This window comes from Cuculus canorus, chromosome 16, assembly GCF_017976375.1.
Source record: "Cuculus canorus isolate bCucCan1 chromosome 16, bCucCan1.pri, whole genome shotgun sequence".
Lineage (NCBI taxonomy): Eukaryota > Metazoa > Chordata > Aves > Cuculiformes > Cuculidae > Cuculus > Cuculus canorus.
Window position 1 is genome coordinate 16,710,482 of NC_071416.1, and position 23,172 is coordinate 16,733,653.

At 41.9% G+C, this 23,172-nt stretch overlaps 1 protein-coding gene across 2 annotated transcripts in view; it reads left to right on the top strand.

Annotated features, from left to right (window-relative positions):
* Positions 1 to 23,172, top strand: part of PREX1 (phosphatidylinositol-3,4,5-trisphosphate dependent Rac exchange factor 1) — a 156,849-nt gene that overhangs the window by 57,182 nt on the left and 76,495 nt on the right. For both annotated transcript variants that reach the window (XM_054081265.1, XM_054081264.1), the window contains exons 2-5: positions 3,408 to 3,479; positions 7,853 to 7,975; positions 14,771 to 14,875; positions 17,892 to 17,993. In XM_054081265.1, coding sequence (XP_053937240.1) covers positions 3,408 to 3,479; positions 7,853 to 7,975; positions 14,771 to 14,875; positions 17,892 to 17,993 — 402 coding nt within the window. The remainder of the gene's footprint in view (positions 1 to 3,407; positions 3,480 to 7,852; positions 7,976 to 14,770; positions 14,876 to 17,891; positions 17,994 to 23,172) is intronic.

Genomic DNA, 23,172 nt, shown 5'->3' on the forward strand with positions numbered 1-23,172 from the left:
ATTTTAAACAAAACCAAATCCTCTGTGGGCTGGTTTTCCAATGGTTAGCATATCCACATGGAAGAAGGGACCTTCACAGACCTTTATCAGGAGAATGAAAATTCATCAGCCTGGTTTCCCATTTTTCCCAACATTGTACTGCGACCTGTTTTTGTTCTGGACCTGTGGGTTCTACCGGTCCTCTCGCCTCTTCTGTTGTGCAAGCGGTGGTCCACCATGCAGCTCGGGTTGCTCAGTGACCTGGCCTGGTGTGAGCACAGCGGAACGCTACAAACACTACACTCTGTACTTGCTGCCCAGGGAGCTGGTTGAGTTGCCATCCCTGGAGGTATTTAAAAGATGGGTAGATGAGGTGTTCAGGAACATGGTTTAGTAGTGCACAGGTATGGTTTGACTCAGTGATCTCAAAGGTCTTTTCCAATCAAATGAGTCTATGGTTCTATGAATAGCAGGAGAGCAAATGCAGCATCTGTGGGACAAGAAGGAAAGATGTCATGTTAGCTGCCGTCTTCTTATCTCTTTTCTGTGAAATTTTTAACCTTGTATGTCTCCTGACCAGCACAAACCAAGCAGATAGCTGGGAGCAGAGTCTACTTTTTTTGCCAGTTCATCTCTTTCTAGCTGTTCAGCAGTGTCTCACTTGAGAAGTTTGGAAAACACTGACCTGAATGTCTGAGAAACATCTGTGAGAACAGAGTTGCTTTTTCCGAGCTAGAAGTGGTTTGGAAGGAAAGTGGTGTTGTCACGTGAACAGAACACGCAACATTAGCGCTATGAGCTGCTGTTTAATAGCCTGTGTTTATTACACTTTTTAATTTGCATGACTGTGTGGCAGAAGATTCTGTTTGCATATGAGAAGATACTGAAAAGTGGGGAACAAATAGTTCTGCACCCACTAGGTTTTGATTTTTGGAATTGCATTTTGGAAAACAGACTATGAAATTTCTAGGACCGAAATCTCTTGTAACTGTCGTGCTCTGTTACTGCTGGAGAGACTGCTGTGCACGCACATCAAGACAAATCAGAGGCTGTTGGAGATTTGACAAACTATCTACAAAGTTGACTGCCTCTTTCCCTCTCATGTCTTTCATCCTTTCTACTCTCTCCCTGCTTCTATGCCTTTCTCATTTGTTTGATTTTTCTCCCTCCTTTACTCCCTTTCTCACACTCGCTTTGAATGATCTTTTCAGACAAGCATCACAGAAAAACTGTTTTTTAGATTAACACAGACTGCTTTTTTACTGACTAGCCTCTAGCAGCTAATGTGATCTGCACTTCTGTTTACCAGCTTTCTATTATTAGACCCACCGTACTGGGACTAATTTGCAGGTAACTATTAGTCACCAGTGGAGCTGCTAATAGTGTAGATTAATTAATTGTTCCAATTGGATTTGCTGTCTCCAAACAGAGATGTGATTAAAGCAAGGAAAAGTCTCTACCTGGCTTATCTTTTGAAAATGAGTGACTTTAATATGATGTGCTACCTCATGTGAATCAGATGGCTGATTATTAATGCTCAGATATCACACCCGACAGTGAAGTGGGAGGGCAGCAGCTATTCCTGTCAATCCTCCTGCCATTAGTCATCATGCTGAACACTTCATCTCAGACAGTTCCCTGACTGCTGCCAAGGTTCTGGGCAGTACATTAACATTGCAATAGTTCCTGGCGAGGTTATTGGCAAGGTGGACTGGTTGGTTCTTATGAAATGCCTCTTTTGTTGCTGGCATGCGTGTCCTGTCCCCTTAACGCAGGAATCTGTTCTTCAGACTTCTTAGTCCCCACCACCTGCTCCAAGCTCTCCGTATCTCGCTGGATCCTAGCCAGGTTCTCCTTCCTGTTTAGCAATTCACAAGGAGCAATGTAGTTATATTCCTTGAAATTTGTTCAAGAGCAAGTTGAGAATCCAGGGCTGAAAACAAATGTTGGGTCTGTGTGGCTCGTTAATCTGTTTTATTATTGGTGTCTGTCCTGTAAAGCGCGAATGGCTGACAAGTCACCGAGAGCCATGGCTAAGCAGAAAGAGATGTGTCCCTTTTAGTCTGGAAGTCAGACAGAGGGACGTGTTCACTGTCTTCCAAACAGAATGCGTGAAGGCATTCCATAAGCTTTAAGTTTGGTTCAGTGACATTGCTTCTTATCAGGTTGTGAGCTGCTGCCAATCCCAACTGACAAAAGGAAAAAAGGAAAAGCTGAGTGAGCATCAGCTGACACGGGCATTGTTCAGGAGTAGTTCAACTTTTAAAAGCCTTTTATTATCAAGCTGTAACAAAGCTGCTTTGTACCATAAATACAAAGCAATGACCCACTTCCCCTCTCTGTTTCAGGTGGGTAAGAAAAGTTCTTTCCTTACTTGTTCACAGCACTCCCCAGGGCTCACTCCTGTGTGTGGGAGGCGAGTTAGAAACCACTAACAAGAGCAGAGAGGGAAGCCCTCTACCCTTCTGTGCATGGGTCATGTAGCTTATCACAGCAGATTCTGTCCTCGCTGCCTACCCTTCTGTCCCACCTGCGGGTATTTGCAGCTCTCTTTTCTGATGCCTGTGGAAAGTAAAATTCCCTAGTCTCAGTTAAGAAGTGCCTTTTAGCCAATAGTTGTTAAAACAATGGAGACCTGAAGTAGAAGTCTCATGCAGGGTGCTTTGCTAAATCCTTCCCACTAGATCAAATATGTTGTATGTTCAGTGGAAATTCAAGTAGGTCTCAACTTCCAGTAGCCAGAATGGTGCTTTGAAGACTGATACTCGGATTGCTGTTGGATTGTATCTGGCCTGGAGCTTTATATTGGCTTGCTAAAGTTATGTAGAGCTGACAATGGGGAAACCTGGGCTAGGTGAAAAGTACCAGCGTTGTTTTGTCTGTTTTTAACCAGATGAAATACAGCGAACAGGATAACATGTCCCAGGCACTCTTTGGCAATTTCCATTTCCCTTCCCCAAGTATTGAGTCTGTTGAACTTGCCTGTGCCTCAGCCCCAGCAGCGTTAATGTCCTTTTGTCGTTCTTTGCAGTCCTTTCTGCTGACATATGTCTGGATGTGCGTCAGACACACTGCCTCCCAAAGTCAAAGCAGCTGCATCTTAGGGAGAGGGAAAACCTTCAAAGGAAGAACAAACAGATCTTCGCTGTGGTCTGTTGGTAGTAACAGATAATTAAGTGTAAAAGCTTCAACAGAGGGAAGACATTTATGGCCAGGCAAAACCCAACAACATTGTAGGAAATGTCTTTTGTGTTACTCTGAATGCAGCCCTGAGTCCAGGAACTGTGGTGGTGGTTTGGTGAATGTTTACATTCTTTCAGTCTTAAAGGTAATCAGCTACATTATGTTGATGGGGACCTAGAGGATGTAAAAGAGTGAAATCAACCTATATTGAGCCATTTGAACACAATCTTTTTTTATCTCTGCAGGCATTTCTTCACCGGATACGCCAGAATGCTGTGGACAAAGCTGAGAAATACATAACAGAGGAAAATGTTAAGGTATTTCTTCTGTCTTATTCATTTTCTCGGTAGGGAAAATCATGCATAATGGAAGTCTGGATTCAGGAATATGAATATCAAATATCCTCGTGTCATATTGATGCTTATTATTAAACTGGTTCCCTAAGGAAAAGAGGCTCATGTTGACAGTTTATCTGTCTATCTGCTTGCCCATTTGTATAGCTGTCACCTTCCAGCAATTTTTCATCCCACCAACTAATTTCAGTAAAATTTGACAACCTTGTAGTGTTGTCAGAGATACCAACTTTTGGCAAGATTTGTTAAGTGGTGGGTGGAGGACAGTGAGGCCTTTTCAGCATCTTGGAGAGGAAGGGCATGGAGTGCCTTGTCTATTTTGCTTAACAGTATTCAGTTAGCCGATTTGTCCCTTTCAAATCTGAAATTGGTAGGACTTATGAGAAGGCAGCAGGAATATTTCTTTGTGTTCTAATGGGAAGAAATGTGTTTTCTTGTGGGATGACTAAGTAATGGGAGACCCCTGCATGAGGGTCTCAAATGAATTTTGTGCTGGAAAGAGATATGGAACATACAACACAGAGCTGTGAGGTACGGGCTTCTTTAGTGTCTGTTGTCACAGAAGGCCTTATTGCTGGTTATTTTCATAAATGCAAGCAATGCTTACTTGTAGTAATTTGGCATAAAAACTGTCCTTATACATATATGCATGTGAAGGCAAGCCCCTCTTTTTTTACACATACATGAGGGAAACCTGATGGTCGGTGGGACAGGGTGTAGTTTGCCATTGGTCTTATTGCCCTATATTTTATCCTGTAGCTCATAAATCAGCACAAACTTTGCTGTTTATGCTCGTGGGAGAAGGACACAGCAGTAATAGGTGTGTAACACCAGCTGGTGTAACTGCAGCTGCCGTGCATTTCCCCAAAGCTGGTTTCTCCCTTGCACATACTGGTACTGCCTGGGTGTGGGGAGATCCTAGCAGGGCTCTGGTTTGCTATTCGTTGTACAGGCCAGCAATACTCTACTACCAACTGACTGGCATCAGCAGACAGCTTGGCAGCTTTGTGGAGCTAAGCTTCTGGCTGTCTTCAAATTTGGAAGTCCCTGCTCCCCTGAAACTCACCATCTAGAGTCTGAATTAAGTCTAGGAATGGCTGAAGAAAAAGTAGACAAGTGATTAGCGATAGTAGATCTCATGTGCAGAAAAGTGTACAAAAAGTAAGCTCTGTATGGGAAATAAACGGGTACAACCATTTGCCAATTTGATGAACAGCAACAGACATTGATGAAAGTTATTATTCTATCATCATTATTCATATATTGTCAAAATGAATATTAATTGTGACTGCCACATAATCAGATGCAGTGCACACAAAGCCTGTGCAGAAGAATCCATCTCTTCTCTGCTGATTTAAATGTATTTGTATTTGAAGCTTCATCACACTCCTCTAGGGAAGTAACACTTCATTTTTGTGTCATTCTTGACGTGCCTAGCGGGGGGTCTTTTGAGGCCACTGTGAGACCTCATTTATTATTTTTAATACAATACCTAACTTTGAATAACAGAGTGTCTCTTCAATAATAAAGGGCCTATGCCTATTGCTGGTGAAAGAGAATCACAAAGATGCAGCTTTCCTGATCAGAGACAATATTATCTTCCCCTCCTGTCCCCTGTCGTGTTCCCCCTTTCCCCCTCCCCCAATAATTTTAATGTCTTCCCTGCAATTGAAAGATCTGCTCTTTCTTTCTCTCTCCTTTCTCCCTCCTTGCTGGTAAAGGCAGGGCAAGCAAGGTGGCATGGAGGCTTCTGATTACTCTTCCTGCTAATATTATGTATCTTGAGTCACCATGGAGCTGTGAGGTGGCTGACGGCAGCAATGATGATAGCAGAAACTACAAATGGTTTGGCAGCTTATGTAAGAAGTCTGCCTTCTCCTCTCTTCACACAGCAGAAGTGTCTAGAGGAAAATACTGGGTATTCTGGCAGTCACTCACCTCTGCGCAGAAGAAAAGTGCTTTTTAGGATACTTTGGGTTATTGCTTCCTGAATTATTTTTGCAGGTTTCTCCTACAGCTGGTGCTAAGCCCTGGAGATTTCAGTAATCTTTGGCCACTGCATCCCTTCGAGAAAGGCTGCGCCGAGTCCTGTGCCAGACCCAGATTTCATAAGTCCTCCGGCGACTAACAGCTGCAGCAACATCAGAGAAAAAAAATATTCAGTTTATTTGCTGCCTCATGTGGGAATAACTCTATTGATATGTTAGTATTATGCGCCAATCACAGCAGGGCACTGATGTCATTTTACTGATACAGTAGATTGAAGGCAGTACAGCGTGAGCGTGTACGTAAGCTGCCAGACGTAGATCCTCGCATGAGGCTTATAAATGGTAACTGTGTATTAGATGTAGAAGCTCATGCAGTCAAAGTCTCTCTGTTGCCTTGGTTTTCAAGTAACTCTTCTTATCTGTGAATTCTGCTGCAAGCTGAGCTCTGCTGACTACCATTGGAATTCATTAGATTACACAGATATTCCTTGGATCAAAAAATACCCCCTGAAGACTGCTCCTGAAAGATAAAATCATCCCTGACAGATGTTTTCCTCTTCCTTGATAATCCCCTTTTGGCACAGCTTCTGGCAAATCCATGCAGACGGAGGCTACCATGCCATAACAGCAGTTTCAGCCACGTGACAGAATCGTCGTATGCTTTGCTTGACTTAGTATGGGAGGTTTTCTGGAAGCAATCAAGTAATCCTAGGTCCCTGTCCTTTATTTTGCTTCAGAGCCCATCAGTGCAAATTCAGTGTGTTGGAGTCTTTTGGTTTATTCAGAGCTAGAAACGAGCTATGAGGCAGAAGTATGCAGTAATGATGGTGCATCTCACCATACCTCAGTATTCCTGAGTAAGAGTTGAGCAAAGACCAGAAAGGTGCAACAGGCTGTGCTCTGCCAGCTTGCAGGAGCGTTTGCAAGAAATACTCTGCCCGTCCTTGGATAACAGAAGGGAGAGAATTGAGCTTGGGTATATGCAGAGAGGAAGGCTTCTTGAATTCCAGATCCTCTTTATTCCTGCAAAACCAGAGAGAAGCTGGTTTTAAATCAGGAATTGAGGTTTCATTCCTGTTTTAATGATTAGACTTAATTTAGAGATTATTGTTTTCCTGAATTACAGCCACAGCACCAGCTACCAGACTGAATCAGTGTCACATCTGGTGGATAAATTTCACTGCATAATGTAGAAAAGCTGAGTGTTACGTTACGGTGCTTTGGGAAGTGTTGGAAGATGTTAGGCTCTATCCCTTCTCCCACGGAATGCCAGGGGGATGGCGGCAGGTTCTGTGGGGCTGCAGGCTTTGGGGTTCAGAGGGGTGTCACGCACTTGCTGTGCAAGAACTGGGAGGCTGCTTCCAGCATGAAAGCTGGTCTGAGTGCACGGCAGGTCTCCTCCTTGCAAGTGCCACAGTTAAAGCAAAGTGACAGAAAATGCTGTTTGCAATATGTATGTCACTGCAGGCTCTGGCATTTTCTCTGCCTGTTCAGGTTTTCCTCTAGGGGCTGTCAGTCCTGATGGCTGTGTGACCATGCATCAGGGCCTCTCCCCCTGTGTAGGTAGCATTCCATCTCCTGTGTGTGTCTTCACGCTTTCTTTTCATATTTTGTATGGAAATGATTAAGACATCAAGCTTATGTGTTCGTAGCAGCTTTCACCCTGGCAGTTTATTCACTTTAGCACGTGTGTACTCGGATCACTAGGGATCATTTAGCTGTGATACTGCACAATTGCCTTTTAGCACATGTCTGAACTGGGGGCCTCTATCCCACTGCATGTGCCTTTTGCAACCACTGAGGTCAGTGGAAGGGAACTCTTAAAATACTGCTCCTGTGGTTTGCAAGCATTTTACACTATTCTGTACTCCTGTGGGTGAAATGCAGGATCCCATGTGGCAGAGGTTTGATCTCTTATTTACAGGCACATTTTGTATGTGATAGCTTCAAGTCTCTTTCTTCCAGAAAGTGGTTTCTAATGCATGGGAAGGAAAGGCAAATTACTTCCTGCTTCTGTCTCCTGCGAAGTGAGTTTGGTCCTTGTGATTCCATTCACTTGGTTGGTTTCATAGGAAACCTCCAGAATTGAAAGATGTTGCTCACATCCATCATGTTCAGGTGTCTGGAAAGATAACCTTCATTTGCAGCAGGTACTTCAGTAGCCGTAAAGATTTCCATAGGGGCCCACGAAAGGAGTAAATACAGTGTAATTGATCCTGTACGAGTCCCTGTCTGTGCTTTAGATCCTATCCCGGCAAGTCTAGAGCCACAGTGTTTTGGTGCGACTACTTTAACAAAGTACTTTCAGATATATTAACAGCTAGCAATGGTTTTCTCTTTACATTTCAGATCTTATTTTCTAACATTGAAGACATTCTTGGCGTTCACAAGGAGTTCCTGGCTGCCCTGGAATTTTGTTTACAACCTGAACCTCAGTCTCAGCATGAACTGGGAAATGTTTTCTTAAAATTTGTAAGTACAATGACTTAACGCTATCTGAAAATGCAGTTTCCTGTCATAAGCTGCCGTGTCCCTTAGCAAGCCCTGTCTCTAAGGCTTGTGGCAATACTATGACAATGTGCATCTTGTATGAAAATTGTAGCTAGGGTGGGAAAAAACTTGTGAATGAGATTAGGACAATGGAAAGCACATCAAACTCAGCTAAACAACGAGGTATTTTTAGAAACTCTTCCTTTTCCCATTCAAATTTTCCTTTTTCCCTTCACTTAGCTGATCGCGTTTTATTGCTGAGAACTTGTCTGCTTTGGTTCCAAATGTTTCAAAAAAGCAGAGTAATTTCAAGTAAATGAGTATTTTTCTGTTGTGTTTAATAATTTAAAAGAATCGAAACCTACAAAGATCAAGGATCAAAATCAAAACCAAAGAACAATACATCATTTACTGTAGTGTCTGTGCATACGTTTATCCTTCAGAAAATGGAATATAGTGCGAGATGGCTTATCATGTTGAAATGCAGCACGAGTTGCAACATTCAGTTTATTGTGGAATTAAACAAGTACCTGCATTCTGTAGGTCAAAGGTGATTAAAATGTGGGTTTTGGACTCGGAATGCTAGCTCAAGAACGCCAGAGATACAAAATATGAAGTAATCATATGATACAAACTCACTGTAAGCTCCACATTGTTTAGAGCATTTTGACTAGTTACTTCTGTGTCATCTAACTTTATACCTGATAGCTGTTATTTATTCTCCTGCTACATCCTGAGTATGATCATGTGTGCCAACCAGATCCATTTGGATGGGTGCTGCTAGGTGATCCAGGAAAGCACAGACCCATACTAAGGGTCGTGCAGTTGTAGCTTATGATCCTACCATTGCTTCTCTCAGTGATTTGTTTCTTACAGTGTGAAATTCTTTTTTTGGTAGGTTTTAACTTTGTTTTGTTTTTAACTTGTCATGTTTGTGTGCAATTCTCTGAATAATAAGTATTACATGGAAAGGACACTGTATGTGCAAGATCAGTTATTATATACACCTAGTTAAAAGATGCAGTCATTTAAATGCAAAGTTATCTAATTTACATGTATAATTATTTGAAGTTGCAGATTTTTTTCACTTGGAGCAGCCAGCCTGAGATGTATGAAAATTAGAAAGCGTGTACATAATAGCCATATCTTCAAATTCTTATTGACTGCATTAAGCCACAGGCCAACTTCCTATCAAAATTTGTTCTATTATGCTTTCATAATTGAAATTCATGCTTTCACAGTTCATCAGGTTTGAGCGGACAGCAATTATACAGACATTCATTACTCATAGAGCTTTACCAACTACTTCCCCCTCCCTTTAATCTTTATGTCTACTGTGACAATTATTAAAATAGTGTTGGAAAGTGTTATATTGAGACCATGGCCCAAAATTGTATCAGATGTGAGGACTGACTGTCAGCTGCTGAAAAAACGTGCTGGTGAAATCAGTTAAAGCCTTGAGTACCCCTAGAATCATTGCCTACCAACCAGATGAGCTGTACTAATATATTAGTATTCATTAGCAAGGGTAGCAAAATGAGAGGGCTTTGGAGTGATGCTGTCAAATTGTCTGCTGTGTTTCAGAGTGGCGCAGAATAACCAGAAATATTAATATCCTGTCATTTCACTGAATTCAAACCTGGTGTACGTAGTCATCGGTAGTGTTTTCTTATATATGAACATCTGATTTCGTTATTTCATTACTGTTAAATTTAATAGTTATGTAATATTCCTTGTTTATTGAACATGCAACAATACAGGAATTATGAAACTATGACGCATAGGGATAAGTGCTGGTGAGAATTTGTCTTCTGAGGCAGTTTGACTGAGATCATCTTACCCTGCTGTCTGTGGAGTGCGTTGTAAATAATGTGTACGTCAGCTATTTCATGATCCCCTAGGGAAGAAGCAGCTTATGCACAAGGAAGCAAAACCTGCATTTGGTTGAGAATATATAGAAAAAGCTGGTCTTATGCATAATTAACTTAAGTAGGAATATCATTAGGGGCATTGTGGTACATCAGTTCTGAGGAAGAAGGAGTTAACAGAGGATTATCACAAGAGGAGGAGATAATCGGTGTTTGTGCACAGATTGTGCCTAGGTTTTTGAAGACAAGCTTCACTGTGGTTATTTGAGAGTGAGGGAGGTGGGATTTGTGCCCTGCCACAGTTAAGGCTTCCATAGTGAGTGACAGGGAGATGCCAGTGGCAACTGTGGTTCAGAGTGAGACTTTGGTTCCTTTCTGCTCAGGCTTTCAAAGCTCCATTCTCTACTTGGGGTTGTTCTGATGAAGCAGAGGCATTCATAAGCTCCCCTCTGCCTCAGAAACAGTAGCCCTGAAGATGTTTCTGTAGTGCTGAAACCAGTTTTTTTTAAATGCTGTACAGTATTTTCCCATCACAAGAAGCCCTTGCAGCACACTTGAGGTTTCCTGGAGGAAAAAATCAACCCCTCTGTTGCAGTGATGCACTCCTGCAACAGGGATGAAGAGCTTCTTCAGGGTGCACGCTGTTAGCCAGTTTGCCCAGGGAAAACATGGGTAACATTGCTTTGGTCTTTCATTTTGGATAGGGTTTTCTTGTTGCTGCAGTGGGCTGAGACAAAATACTCTCAGGAAGGGAACTCTTAGTGCTGCTTTTTTCATTATCATCAAATCACGGTGTATCCTCAGGTGAGTTTTCAGTAAGGAACTGATATAACCTGTGAACTGATATAGGCCTGTGAATCTTGAACGTATCGGTGTATCTCCTGTCACAATCACATGGCAAGGTCATTCTTAGTCCTGATTGTGAACCCAGTCCTTGTCAGCAGCCAGATGTTAGCACAAGTGCTTTTCTTCAGAAACTCAGTGTTAAAAATGCTCATAGATTTGGTGAATAGTTTGAGAATTCTTGAAGCACTGTTTTTTTCTCCGGACACTGCATTTCTTAGTGGTGCATATTTCCTGTAAGTTCTTGTAGCACACATCCTTGATAGTGATTCCCAGATTCCCCATGTGGAGTTCCACCAGGCTGCGGAGTTTGGCTTCTGTTCATGAGATCTGTGTATCCTCAATGTCCTTTAATCCACATAGGCCTGATTTTTCCTGGTTCCCCTTGACCAAGAAGAGCCTCACTCAACAGTCCACTGATCTTCAGAAAGAGGACGCTGCTTCTAGTTATGAGCCTCTAGGTTCAGAATTGATCCATTTGTAATAATGCTAGGACATTTTCCCCTGGATCTCCAGCTCAGAAGAATTCGGATCTTGAAGAACTGAAGCAAGCAAGCAGGTTTTGCAAGGATTCCAAAAAAGCGATCATTGCGTATTGACTTTTGAAGTATTTTAACAAGTGATGGAACGCTTTGATCTGATATGCAGGTATGAAAAATTGTTTTACTTCAGAAGACAGACTTTATTTGCCGGATCTGCTGATCACAAGAAGTTCATTGTCTGATGCTTGGGTGCTAGAGTTTCTTCTGGAGTTACAGATCAGTATGACCAGAACAGACAGGAAGGAACATGCTTCAACATTCATTGGAAATCAGATCTGCAGCCCTAAACAAAATGGCACGTAGAGCAAGTCTTTAACATCACAGAGACCATGTACACTGAACTCAGAATAAATCCCCCCCTTATCAGCATGGCTCTTCAGTTCAGGTCATGAAAGCATCACTGTCTGCAGAGCAAAGGGTAGCGAATTGTCAGCTGTTTAATTTCTGGTATTTCCATATTGCTAGAGGTTAGTGACACAATAGCTAGAAACTTGTTCAAGGGAAACATGTTTTCTCCTGATATTTTTTAGGAGCAATGTTGCATGATCAGTTGGTTTTACTAAGTCATCAGGGATCCAGTTTTGTTGAGAATTATGTTTTGTGTAGGTTTTTCATGTTGACAAAATTGTTTTCGGCCTGCTTTGAAACAAGAAATACTCTGCCTTGTTAAAAATACGTCCATATAATATTGTTACAGTGTTCCAAATGTCTTATTTACATTTTCTAGTCAAAATTGTTTTCAAATTTGCACTAATCTTTAGGCTGTTCTAATGGAGGCAAAATAACATATTTGGAGAATAAACTGTTGGTTAAAGGTTTATTTTAACCAAACTAAGAACAGTATAGGCTTATTTCTGTCACAAAAATCAGAAGGACTAGCTCTGTATCCAGCAGATTTGCTGAGTAAGAAGATGCCATTTTTGTATGGTCACATCTCTGACCATAATTGCACTTTAATATAGAGTAACTGCAGGTTCAGAATTCCTGGGCTAACATCTGTAATTATGTAACTGATAATTTCCTCACCAAAGGATGGGAGAGTCCAGGACTGAATGTCACCCAAAGAGGAAATTAAACACTTCAGACACTGGATAATTTAAAGCATAGTTCTCATATTTGTGGGTCTCATGCATGAAGGACAGCTGGAAAAGACTTGATGAAAGCACTCTGGTGTGTATAATTATTGTACAGACTGCAGCTTTAGCAAAGGGATTTTGTCATGATCTAAATATAACTTACCAAAACTCCAGGCACTCAAAGCTGCAGTCAGAAACCTGAGCAATGACATTTTGTGTGCATTGATGGAACGGATGCTGTTGTGTTAATGGTTACTATTTTTAGTTTCAAGCAAGCTGCTTGTGTGCATCCAGGGAGTTGAGGAGAGGTGAGAGGAGGAAACGTAGGAGAAATTCATATGTGTCTTCCCACTTGGTAACTCTCCAGTTTTTATGGTTGAAAACAATCCCATGCCTCTCAAGTGCCTCTTTTCTATTGTGCTATGGATGCAGCCCTGCCTTTTCCTGCATCTGGTGGTCAGAAGCCTTTGTTTCTCCTCAGCTTCCCGGTATTAAACTCCAGTAGTAAAACGAACAGCTGTAGATGAAGGATAAAAGTCTCTTAACATCTGCATTCCAGCTCTTTGCACCATACTTTTTGTGGCTGCTGTTTTATTTGCTTTGTGCCATTGTTTGCACATGCATCTATTTTTTTTTTCTCAATTCTTCCTTTGGAAATACAACGAGGGAAAAAGATTTCATCTGATTAGTGATAAACCAAACCCAAAAGCATTTTATAGTCACTTAAAATGTACATGTAGCCATTGAGCATCTGACCAGAATGTCAAATGATTCTAAGCTAATATATTAACACAATTTCTTTTCCATGTGACTATAGTGAAGGATATGCCCCATGAACGCAGCTGTATTGCCATAAGTTCCTGTAGTTTAACTACCTCACATGGCAGTAGTTTTTTATTTGGAGCGCTCTGAGCTGTCTTTCAAAGTAGCTAGATGCTGCAGATACCTTCAGCGAACACAGGGAGCTCCACAACTCTGAAGAGCACTGGGAGTCCAATCAAAACTCAAAAGAAGTTCACGTCCTAGTTCTGGAGAGGTGAAAAGGTTCAAATAAAATGTTTTCAGGCCAGGATCCTAAACAGAAAATTAATGATGTGAATCCCACAAGAAGCTGGAGGGCATTGTCTGCGTGGCATGGTGTCCTGAGATGCCAGCTCTGGAAAGCCTCGCATATTACTGCTGGCAGGTGCCACCCTAATGCATCTGAATTACTTTTGATATGCAAGGTAGCTTGTCTGAGTACCCCTCCTTGGCACTGCGTTGCAGCATGGAAGCCAACCTGAACCAGGAAAGAAAATACTGTGAGAAGCCCCTCAAAAAAGATGGGGCTTTTTGGCTTCTGGATCATTTAACCTGACAAAAGCTTAATATAGTCCCCTCATTGCGCTTTTATTCCAGCAAGTGCACTAATGAAGTTTTGTAACATAGCTGCTGAAAGTTCAGCCCTCCCTAGCCTTGAAAGGACCAACTTTCCCCTTGCCCGATCTGACATAGAAATAGTTGATACTGCTGCTTTTGTGAGTTATTTCAGTGTTTCCAGTTATCTGATGTTTGCGATGGGTTCAGCATCTCTGATCATTTTAGTCAGAAGAAGTTGCCCTGTCTTTGATTCTGGAGATCAGTAAAGCAGACCTTAGTGCTGCCAGCTGACCCGTGTTTCTTAACAGAGGATTTCATTCCACTACACGTGCTGGTGGGTATGACATGTTCCAATGCAAGTACCTCAATCTAGTTGTGAAGCTACCTGTCCCTTCCTTTAGTTTTTGTAATGCGTTAGTTGTTTTGTGTGTATTTAATTAAGTTCTCCATTTAGAGACAGTGTTACGGGCAGCTGATATGCTGTTTAGTGTTGCACTGAAATAGTGAAGTTTGCTGCTTGTTTCACAACACAAAGTGAACTGACCAACTTGCTGCGGGTTTGATCTTGGCCCTGAAAGGCAGGGGATTTTCAGCTGGTTGCTTTGTGTTATAGTTCCACTCCAGATGTCTGAGCTTCTTCCATGCCTTGGTTCTTTCCAGCCAGCTCTGTTTCTTCCTCCTGCAGGAGTGGTCAGCACAGCTCAGTACTGTTAATCCCCTTGCTCCAGGCTTTACTGTGCTCCTGCCTACTCTCCTGGAATATCCTGACATGTGTGCAAGTATCCTTCAGATAGAAAAATACATTATTTTGGCAAAAAATATATTATTTCAGTGATGCATTGAGAGGAAAAATGCTGAATGTCCCTGTGCTCAGGAAGGTGATGTTAACTTACAACAGAGTAGATTAGGAATTACTGGAACACTTCTACATGGTATTCACATTACAGGGGTATCATGCACTTCATGTAACCTGCAGCCCTGGTGCCACTGAGTGCACATGCCTTTGTAGAGAATTTGATAGCAGGCTGTGACAAAAGAGACACTCCAGTTTTGTCTGAGTCAATAAGTTACTATTTTTTTTCCTTGCAGAAAGACAAATTCTTTGTGTACGAGGAGTACTGTAGCAACCATGAGAAAGCACTCAGACTGCTGATGGAATTGAACAAGATTCCAACAGTGAGAACATTCCTCTTGGTAAGCACCTTCTCGAGCACTCTTCACTTAATGATCTGACTTTGCACTGTACTCGTAATAACCCTTTGGTATCCGAGGAACTCTGGGCATTTTGCAGACATCACCCATTCCAGGTATGCAGCACTCAGGATGGATAAGTACTGAAACCTCTCATGAGCTCCGGCACAGAACTAAGCACAGCTCTGTTGTGAGTGATTTCAGTGGATTTCTATTTATTTATTTATTTCTTCAAAAGCAACAGAAAATTTGAACAAAGATTGTGAAAGAAGTACTGCAGTACGTCAGCAGCAGGGCTGTGACTAGTTCCCAGTGGATCTGATTCCTTGCTCAGTACTCTGACCAGTCCACCATCTGCAGACCCACCACAAAAATGCGGCCTGCTTCTGACACGGATTCCCGCAGGAGTACAGTTGTTGGCAAGAAGTGTAGTCTGGTGGAATTGTTCTGACTGCATCATTGCTGCTTGCATCAAAACTCCCCATCCCACCTGTGCTGTATTAATGTTGGGAGGGAATGTGGCATACAGGCTTTAAGTGCCTCTGTAGAGGCTGGGCTGGGAGGAGAAACAACCAGTAGACAGTGCCTTCTGCCCAACATTCCCTGTTTTTCTTTTGAATGTATCTTCTACTAGCCTTCACTCCAGTTCTGCTGTATTTTTGGCTGTCTTGTATTCCTGGCCATAAATTACAGGTATTTGTAATGGAGTTGGCAGGTGGGTGAGGGACTAATTGAGCACATTAGCTTTTTTTTTCCCTTAGTGAATGCTATGAAGCAAAAGAAGGGCTGCCTTTTTTGCAGAGGACCTGGTCTTCTTTCTGCTCATCTTTCTTCTTTTCTGCTAAAAGATCTTTCCCAATATAGTACAGCAGAAGACTTCTGCATGAATGTCTGTCACAAGCGGGGCCAGAGCGTTCTTTTAGCCACGAAATATAGGTCTTGGAGAGAGCAGCCAGGGCAAGCCCTCATGCTATTGGTAGTAGAATCTCTTTGTCATATCTGAGTTTTAATGAACCTTGTTAAACCATTAGTTTGAGTCACCAAATGACCCTTTTCTTGTTTCCGAGTTCCTCTGTGTGTTTCTATTGAGGGAAACTAATGAGAAAGAGGAGAGACTAAAGTGTGTGTAAACACCATCCTTCCCTAACATTCAGTGTGTTCTCTGCTTCCACTGAATTGCCTAAAGCCGCCTGTCTGTGTTACCGGCGGCAGCTGGCAAACTGATCATGAGACATGTAGAAGCTGTCACACTGTCTGCTGTGGCTTGCTGCAGCACCTGGATCCAAGAGACTCTTAAAATAGCAGTAAATATGGGAGGAGAGGCTACACTGAAGTGTCTACTTTTCTGTGGCTGCTGTAATTTCTTCCAAGTCTCCCTTCCCTTCTCCACTGCCTCCTAAAGCCAAAGCTGTAATGCAACCACACACAGAAAGATGCATTAAAATACAAAGCTTTGCTTGTGAGGATAGAAGTGGCCCAACTGCCCCGTCGCAGCTGCTGAAATATAGAATGTGGGAATGTGTTTGAAAAATCAGTAAGTGTTAAAGGGCAGTTTTGAGCCGAGAGCTAAAGAGAGGCCTGAAAGTAGAGATGGGAAGGACTGAATCACTCAAGACTTGGAAAATTGGACAGGGAGCATTGTGAGCTGGTAGCCAGCCCCACAGATCTAGAATAGCCTGGGGAAGGGTTATTTTACAGACGATTGTCTGTAAAAATACCAGTTAGGACTAATGAGATTTATGTATGATGTCTGTGAACATTCCTCGAAGAGGAAGATTGTTGAACTACTGCCAAAAATCTACTAAGTTTCAGAGTGTGTCTGAGCCACAGCACACATTTCACAGGGGAAAATGTTATCAGCGATGCCCCAAAGCAAGCACATCTTGGCTGAACTGAATTTAAACTTCAGCTTCTGTTGACAGAACAGATTTGCAACTGGGGTGATTTTTGGAGCAAAGTTGTCCAGATTCATGGTCGAACAGAGGAATGTAGACTAGTTTATCTGAAATAGATTTGAAGTCCCTTTGCTGCTTCTGTTCCTCAACCTGCAATCTGTTTGGACTTGGAGTTCTTCGGTGTGTTGGTCCAATACTTGTTCCCTTCCTTAATCTGTTTAAACAACACTCAGAGAGTAGTAATTTTTCTAGGTAAAGTCCTTCACCACCTCTCTGTTTGGAAGTCACTGAGCTTCGCAAAGTTAATGCTGAAACCCAGTTCGTTTTTTTTTTCAGTGAGCCTCAGAATTAGACACCTGCTTTCCTTAAATTTTACTGCCTTTTGCATCTTCTTATTACAAGGAAGGCATGCTTGTATGTCCCATTGCCTTTTATGCTGGGCAAGCAGCAATATGTGGTGTGACTGACTGCGAGCTACGCGTGTGCTGGTCAGCCGGCCAGGGCACCCCATGCTGTTTGTCCAGCTGTGCTTAGACACAGTGTTTTGCCAGAGAATTGGTGGGTGTGAGGCGGATGACTCATTTGTTTCAATTCCACTTTGATTTCCTCCAGACATAAGGATTGGACTACAGTTAATTACATGTTTGCCAGTTAGTAGGCTTTATTTTAGCCTTCAAGATTTTTCTGGGCCAGCAATGCGAACTCCCTGTGCAAACCAACAATGCATGGTGAACAAAGAAAGTTGCAAGAGGGGGCTGCATTACTTTACCCAGCAGTGTATCTAGCTTTGCTGGTTGTCATTGTACTGTTGTGACATGTTTTGACTCACCAGCTGTATAGGATTTCTCGGGGAAGGTACTTTTCTACACAGGCACTGTTATCCAAAGCAAATTTTCTTTTGCATGAGGAACTTCACTGGCTTGATGGCAGTGGTGAAACATGGAATGGTTTCAGTTGGAAGGGACCATAAGGTCATCTAATTGTAATGAAATCCCATTTCTTGTATCTCTGGTGTGGCAAAGTGCTTCCTGACCATAATAACTGTTACAGGAATACAAAATCATGTCAAAGAGCATCTGAAACCTTTGCATCTGAGGTGACGCTTGTTTCCGTTTTGATTATAGGGTTGCATGCTTTTGGGAGGCAGAAAGACGACAGACATTCCACTGGAGGGTTACCTGCTGACTCCAATTCAGAGAATTTGCAAGTATCCACTTCTGCTTAAGGTAAACCAAAGAAAGTATTTTTCCAGATGGTTGTTTTATTCTTGGAGTGATTCTGCAGTTTTTTAGCCCTGGCTTTTATTGTCATTACTACCTTTCTGGTTTGCAGTTTTCAAAGTTGGAACCTATCTGAAGAAAATGGGTTTTTATGGGTACAGTGAGAAAGCTGGCTGATACTGACAGGCAGCTGAATCTGGTAATGATGTGCATCAACAGGGTAACTTACTAACTAGTGCCTTTTGACTTCAGTTCTCTTCAGATGTTTATTAAGGCTTGTGATTGCTGTTTTAGCCACTTCTGAAAAGCTCTGTTCAGGTAGAGTTGTATCGGTGTTCTGTGAGGGGCTGGAGGGCTCCAGGGACTCTAAACGGGATACATCTTTTGTCACAAGGTCTCTAGTTTGAGTGTATTCAGGTCAGTAATGATCACAATCCTGTATCATCTGACAGCTGTTTGGCGGCTTGTTTGAAAACTGTTTGGTAGTCTCAGATGAGTTCCCAGTGGATGGGTGTCACTGCAGAGATGACTACTGCAGTTGGCACTAATTGAGCCCCTTGCTAGTGTTCTTTCTGTAGAAGCTAAAGGATAAAAGAGCTTGCTTGCCTCCTATCCCTCCAGGTCAGGACTGGGTCACACGCCTGGTGGGGACAAGGAGAGGGAAAAGAAGGAAGTGGTTTCTGAGAGAGCTTGCATCACCGCTGGCTGTGTGGCTGCAGCCGTCAGTATTCAGTGATGTCAGTCTCTTTCTCGGAGTAACGTATCATTTACTAAAAGAAAGCTAATGAATAAAACCCCCCAGAACATATTTCCTCATATTTTTAAAGAAAGGTCGCTTCCTGAGTTGTGGAAAAAAGCAGGAATTCTGTGATGAGCCGGTGATCTTGCTCACAGGCTGACCATGTGAATCGCCTGTGTGTCCTGCACAGCTATTGCAATGCTGTGTCTGTGCGTTCTGCATGAATGAGGATTTTCAAGCTGGAATTGAGGGTACAAGCTGGTTAGCTCCACACTGATCGGTTGTTCCATTTAAAATGGTTTGTTTCATCTGATAAATATTTATGCTGTGAGGATATTGGCTACAGAAATACACTTAAAAGAAACACACATCTTTGATTACAAGGTAGTAGCATGGATGCAATGACATTTTGGTGTTCTTTGGTTTAAATTCTCTCATTCCTCTGTACCATTCTAGGGCAGGTCTTTTGGAAAGTATGGGGATCTGCATCAGGGATTAACCACTTTATCTTTCTTTTCTTTAAGAATTTGTTTTGCAAGGGAGTAATAAACAAAAGACAAGAACAAAATAAATACTTGTAAACCATAATTTGAATCTTTCCAAGATCAATGGCAACTGAAGCCACTGGGCTCTGAGGATCAAATATTGGCCTGTGGAGATCAACTGGTGGTTTCCACGTTCTCACACATGCACAGCTGTCTATGTCAAAAGCCCTGCTAGCACAAACCTCCCTTTCTTGAAAATCAAAACCATGACCATCAAGAGAGAGGCTGAAACAGTTTCTTGCCTTTGAGGCACAGTAGGGTAGAATAAAGATAAATCAGTCTTCTGATGCCAGCACTGTTTGCACCTTCTGGGATGGGGACCCTGGTGTTTGGTTCTGGTGTGATTCACCCAGACCCGCACATACTTGTTGAACAGATAGCCATGACGGGAGGGAACAGGAGGAGCTGTAATGAGGTCTCATGATGCTGCATTCTGTTTTTCTATGGCTTTCCTTTTGTATACAGGCTGCAATAAATTACACACTGTTTGCTACTTGAAATTTGTTTTCGGTAGGCAACAAATCTGCCTCCGTCAGTGAGATTGTGCCATTTCTAGGAGTTGTTCAGCTTGGAAAATATCTGTGGATGCTGATTCTCTATGGTAGTGAATTTGTAGTGAATAAATTTATCCCGTTCAAGACTTGTTTGATACTAGCTAGCAGGAAATTACAAGAGTGGCCACGTTTCAGACATGAGAACAACTGTGGGGAAATGCAGGCTGATTGTGTTAGTGCTGACCAGGAAAGTGCAGCTCTCCAAGAAAAAAAAAGTAGAGTTAAAAATAACACAACCCTCAAATTAAGTGTTCGTTCTCCCTGTGCTACTGAACTGCAGTTACTGCTCCTGAAATAGCTGGTTTGTATTCATGGGGGTTGGATCTTGTTTTATCTAATTCCCAGGGCAAACAGATACTATCGTATTACAGCCGATTAGAAAAGTCATAGACCAGAGCTATCCTACTTTCCTCTTCTACTTTATTTTTAGCAAGAGTTTGTGAACATCCAGATTTTCTGTTGACTTTGATATGACCTTGTTATAGCATTGGTATTTAGCATAACTCAATAGTTAAATTTGATGAAGACAGTATGAACATAGTAGTTCAGACTTGTCTGTATTTGAAGGTCAACCGAAATACCAGGGTAAAGCACATACTTAAAATACTATAACTATTTTGTATAATACCATATATTGAGTATTCTTCAAAATAATAGCACGGAGTTAATTTGGTTGCTTAATTAGGAGCAATACACTGGAGTATCTGTGGGTGCAGATGCACCTTAAGCATGTATTACCAATAATTTGTGATATAAAGTATGGCATCCTGCAGCTGGTGATCTTATGCTTTCTCATCCTCTGATGGAACTGTTTGGGTTTTTTGAACTAACAAATGACGGAAACAGAACAATGATCCAGATGATGGTGATTGATAAATTACAGATTTATTTGCAGTTTCAGTTTTTTGGGAACCAAATGTTGCAGCTTTGGAGTGGTTTGTTTGTTTGATTTTAAATTTCGGCTGCTGTCCTTGGAAGCCTGTCTAATTTGCAAGCCTTATACGTGTTTTGAAGAGTGAGACTCAAACCTCGCCATAGTGTTTCACAATCTCTGTGCAAATAGAGCAAATAATTGTATTAATATTTCTGTCCCGAATAGTTTTTGTGTGCTTCAGACAGCATGCTAGAAAATGAATTTGTTGGTCACTGTCATTGGTTATTCCCAGTCGAAAACCTTCCTAATGTGACTTCCACTTCTTTTTCTTGCTGTCAAAGTTCAGCAAATGATTTGGAGTCTGTTTGGGGATATAGGACTTCTGAGTATTGGTTAGGAATGAGCTTCATTATAAAGTTTCCTTAAAAGTGAGTCAGGGACTTGGGCTGTGCTCGAACGAAATGGAACTGGGCTTGCTGCGCTGGACTGTGATTTGGTGAGAAGAAAAGAAGCAAAGGCAAACAGACGCACAGACCTTAGAGCATATACTGCGTGGGTGACTTAAAACTCCAGTGCATGTATGTACTCTGGAAAGCTTGGCGAGTAAATATGTCTAGCAGAATGGTTTGGATTAAGGCAGCTTTCTCTCACTGATAATGATTGTATGACTCTATATTAATTAGCATGAACTATCCTACTTGAGAGTAGAAGCAGCTGTTGTGTAAACCAATCTCTGAACAAAAATATTCTTTCTCCCTTAATAAAGAGCATTTATGTCAGCAAGAAGAAAACCCGAGGGGAGCGGTGATCATGAGTTAATCACACCACTGGGGGTGGGGATTAGGAGCAGTCTTTTCTGTCTCCTTCCTCCCAACACACCAGGAATGTGCAGCACATGATAGCCGCACCCCTATGGGCTCCTGAGAGCCCGGTGCATGTCACAGAGGTTGTTTCTTGTTTGATGTCTATTCTCTCAAGGACTTGCTCAGTCTCCAGCCAGAAATGCACATTCCACCTCTGATCCTTTAAAATAGCTCATAATGTACACAACTCCATGGAGCAGTAATTATGTATCGCTTCATTGGATGGAAGACTTGTTGGTCCTAGGAGGGAAATAAAAAATCCTGGATGCAGAAGGCTGAGTGACCGGATTCAGAATCCCCTTGAAAGGGGAAAACCCAGCAGTGAGGCACAAACAGGCCTTAATAAATGCAGTGCCTGGACTTTGAAAGGCAAACATGGGAGGCCAGCGATGTGGATGAAGAAAAGTTAATTCTCCGTGTCCACTCTTCTCCCTCTCCCTCTCCCTTCCTCTCAGAGCTGTTTAAGGAGCAGAATTTTAGTTTAACTGGCCATAAATAAATATATTTAATCTTTGGGGGGTTGTTTTTTTGTTGTGGTTCTCCCCCAAAGAAAAGTGATGTTGATCTTCGACGTTGCCTGGTTGAAATCCAGCTCTATGTAGCACAACGTTAAAAATGATATATAGCCTACAGAGTTGTAAGGAACGCTGCCAATTTGTAAATCAGACTTCTGTCTTCCACGCTTTTTATATGTAGTGACAAATAACTGGTAATCTTATACAACTAGAAACATTTTTTTGTTACATTTTAATTTGGCATATGTCATAGATTTGGTGGCACATTGAATATAAGCTACTTTACAGACTTATCATTGCTTGTCTAGTTTTTCCATGCAGAAACATTGACATAAATTACAAATTTAAAAAAATATGCAGAATGAAAAAAACCTGCTGTGATTGGCAGGTACACAGGTAGAGCCTAGTGTGACGGTTATTTTCTGAGTAGTTTAAGGGAAAATAAATTTATATACAAACAAATATTAAAACTGTAAAGTACAGATATAAAACTCCAGGAAACATTTATATTCACAGAAAGGGAAGGGTAAGAAAAAAAAAGCCACACATTTTGGAGCTGAACTGTTTATTAACAAACCGTTTTGAACTGATAAGCAAAGAAATATGTTGTCATTGTTATCTCTGTAATCCTGAGATGTTCAGTAACCAACGAATGTATCTCTGAAACCCTATTTTATCTATACACTGGTTTGTGCTGCAAAGCGAGACAGCCTTGCTAGCAGTGATTTGCACCAGTCAGTGCACAGTGTTACCATTCATCGCACAAAATCAGTGTTAAGCCATGTCTGAGTGTCCTCAAGGGTGTTAAGATAAGAGGAAGGAATTTTTGAAATATAGAGACTTGTAAATTTTTGCTGCAGAACATGTTCGGTTGTCAGTTCGAAGTAGATGATCTTCACTGTGTGCCTGGGGAGGACACGGGGAAGGATGGCAGAGACTTCTTTTTTTAAAAAAAGATCAGTTAAGCAGAATAACATCCTTTTTTCTAAGAAATATTAAAATTGTGTTTACATTTACCTCCCCCTCTAGTTTCCTCTGTCTGCCTGTGTTCACTCACCGTCGCTCCTGCCACCTCTGTGCATCTTCCTGTGTGAT